The 3323-nt window shown below is 52.8% G+C and overlaps 1 protein-coding gene across 1 annotated transcript; it reads left to right on the top strand.

The window, feature by feature from the left end:
* The first annotated feature begins 1046 nt into the window (after window positions 1–1046).
* Window positions 1047–1970, top strand: LOC131515259 (putative vomeronasal receptor-like protein 4). Its single transcript, XM_058736007.1, has one exon. The coding sequence runs from the start codon at window positions 1062–1064 to the stop codon at window positions 1968–1970; it is 909 nt and encodes a 302-aa protein (XP_058591990.1). The 5' UTR covers window positions 1047–1061.
* Window positions 1971–3323: the final 1353 nt, after the last annotated feature.

Here is a 3323-nt window from a genome sequence, read left to right on the forward strand (position 1 = left end):
CAAGATCTCATCTCGACTACGATGTAGAAAGAGAATAAACAGAGAGAGTGATGAGCGGGTTCTGTAAATCACAACGTGAGACAGTGGTGGAACCTACGCCCGCAGGGTGGGGGCATTTCTGATTGAGAAAATCACCACGTTTGACAAAGGGGAAGAGGCTGAGTCCGCCTTTGGCTGGATCCCATGGGGCCAAATCTCTTCCTCTGATGAATTGCTGGGAGAATTTTCCGGATTTTTGATTTTGATTTGCTTTTTGATTTTGCCCGCAGGAGAAGTGGAGAGTGGGACCAGCACAGGCGGGGAGGGGGGCACGGGGGTATCCCGCCCATCTGGAAAATCCGGAACACCAAGGTCACCAGAGTTAGCCCCCCTTGAGGAAAGGCTTTCCTACCGCCCTTGGAGGAAATGAACAAGCCACTAGACTCCCCTGTGTAAACACTCTCATTTAGCCAAGTACAAGTCTTTGGAGACACTGCCACTATTAGCCCAGTATTCATAGTATCAGAGCGGTAAGTGTGCTGGGGAAGAGCACCTGGGGGTGGCGAGGCGGGGCGGGGGGTGGGGAGGGAGCACCAGCACAGTCCTTCACAATGAGGTCATTTATTGGGAAGGAGTAGTGAAGGAGGAGGCATCCAAATGATACTCAGCGTTACGGCTTGGAAATTGACTGAGTGCTGTGGCCCTTCGCTGAGCTGTTGCCCGGGAAGCATATTGCCACGGCCATTTGATACACGAGGGGTACGTGTACAGGGATAGAAGGACCTCTGGGAATGGCAGGTGGACGCTCTAGCGTGGATTACACGAGAGCTGTTTAGGCTGGATGTTTAAATTATAGGTATCACCATCTTGATATCAACGGACACAGGAGAAAAAAGAAGAGAGAGCGGAGAATGAGACCGGAGACATGCGAGTGACAGAAACATATACATCTACACACTTCGGAACCGAAAGGGCTCTTTTCGCTGGAGTAGACCCAGAAAAGCCCCGGACCTAAACTATGTCATCTTCCCTTCTTCATGTCTCTCCAAAGTCCTTCCTAGTTTTGTGCGTGAAGTCAGAAGATGATTTGGAGTAAGGTCATCCGGGGAATAACCTTGCTTTCTCTTACTGGACCCGGAATTGTGGGGAACCTCTTTCTATTTGTGGGACATGCGTACGCTTTTCTCACGAGACCCGAGAAAAAACCCATACACCTTATCCTCGCCCAACTGGCTTTTGCAAATACGATCATTATTTGTACCAAAGGGAGCAAAGATATCACCGTATCTTTTCATCTCAGAAACGGCCTGGGCACTGCTACTTGCAAAACCGTGTTTTATCTGGGGAGAGTGGCCCGTGGCCTCTCAATGTGCACCACCTGTCTCCTCAGCGTGGTCCAGGCCCTCACCATCAGCCCCAGGACCTCCTCGTGGAGAAAGCTCAAGCCCCACACCGCGTGGCAAGTGCTCCCCTCTCTCCTCCTCTTCTGGATCTTGAATTCCCTGATAAGCTCCAACTTGCTCTCCTACATCACAGCCGCCCAGAGCACGAACGGGTCCGGGATCACACCGTCTGGCTCCCACCCCTATTGCCATATGCTGCCCTCCGGGCTGACCGTCAGGTGGCTCTTCCTGACTCTCATGGCGCTGCGGGACATCATCTCCCAGAGCCTCATGGGCTGGAGCAGCGGGTACATGGCTTTCCGTCTGTGCAAGCATCGCCAGAGTGTGCTCCACCTGCGGAGCTCCAGATCCCAGAGAAATTCCAGCCCAGAGACGAGAGCTACGCGGAGTGCCCTCCTCCTCATGGCCTGTTTCCTTCTCTTTTATTGGGCGGACTTCATTTTCTCCTTCTGCATCGGCTCCTTCTTGACCAATGACCACACGGTGTTAAATATGAAACTATTTCTAACGCTCGGTTACGCCAGTCTCAGCCCCTTTGTGCTGATCAGCAGGGCCTCCCACCAGCCTCCCGGCCGGAGTGCCCGCTGAGATGTGGGGAAAGTACACCCTGCACCACCTCCTCCAGGAGCGGAGCGTTAGATTCGTGTTAGGGATCGCTTCTGCCTTCGTGTTATCAGAGCATCAAATCACTCGAGGCTTCTACGAGCAGATTTACTTTTTGCTTTAAAGAGAGGCCCCGTACTGGGCAATCGGAGGCTTGTTCGGGTGTTGCAGGAAGTGGGAAAGAGATTCTTTCCAGCCTTCGATTCCACCAGCCCTGTCACGTGGCTCTGACGTTCTTGCCTGAGCAATTATTGCCGTTCCTTCAATATGTAGTCAGCACGCAAAGCACGGTGCACACACACACGCACACACGCACACATACCCCCTCAGGGGCTGTGTTCCCCAAAGCCCTGGCCCCCAGTGCTGCACTAGGGGCACGGCGTGTGTGTGTGTGTGTGTGTGTGTGTGTGTGTGTGAAAGTGAATAAAGGAAACCCCAGTTTAGAATGCAACACGCCCCTCCTCCCCACCAAGGAGGACCCCGCCGCGCCCAGAAACGACGCACTAACCACGCTTGCAGCCAAGGAGAGACCTCCGCGGCCTCAAACTCTCGTTCTTCTCCAGTGAACTTCTGTGCACATCAATTCTCCCCGGTTTGCTCCTAAAACCTGATGAAACCAGCCTGCCCCTTGTCTCTCCGGACGTGCCGCTGGTGTTTCCACAGGTTGCTGGTCCTGCGTTGTGATTCCTGGCTTTCCCCACATCAGCCCATTTTGCTAATAAAATAACCAGCCGTTTTGATTTTTGAGGTCGCCGTCCCTTGGTGTCGGAGAAGTGGGATCCAGCGAAGACCCCTCACAGCTCCAGGGCTGGCGAGCAAACAGGTGCCAACACCCACCGAGCCCACTGAGCTCACTGCTTTCTCCCAAGCCTGGAGTGTGAGGTCAGTTGTCTCCTGCACTCCAGCTCTGCTCTCCTTGCATTTCGAGCTCTCCAGGCTTCAGGTGGAATCTATTTAAGAGCCTCGTCCTCTTGGTTTTTATAAAGGCGTCACTTTTCCCGATGAGTACTCTTTTGTTTCTGTTTTCTGGAGCTTCCTTCGGCCACCCGCCCTGTTCAAAAGGGGAGAAAACACATTGACTGCTGGTGTTTTACAACGGCTATCACAAGACAGGGTCCTCATAACTACGACATCTTAGCGAATCCAGAGGTAAGATCGGTTCCGTCTACCTGGTCCCGGGGCCCGGCTCTTGTGCCTTTCTGGGGAAATGGGTGAACTTTTGAATAATGTGGAATTACAGAAACCTCTCTGAGGAATGTTCCAACTGGATAAGATCACTTAAGAAGGGCACTTACAAGCAAAGGCTTCAAAATCCAGAAAACAGCTTCATTGCCGAAA

Source organism: Neofelis nebulosa, chromosome 6, assembly GCF_028018385.1.
Source record: "Neofelis nebulosa isolate mNeoNeb1 chromosome 6, mNeoNeb1.pri, whole genome shotgun sequence".
NCBI lineage: Eukaryota > Metazoa > Chordata > Mammalia > Carnivora > Felidae > Neofelis > Neofelis nebulosa.

What these genes read in the sequence shown, in the direction of transcription:
- LOC131515259 (XM_058736007.1), top strand. Translation starts at nt 1,062, where the DNA reads ATGATTTGGAGTAAGGTCATCCGGGGAATAACCTTGCTTTCTCTTACT.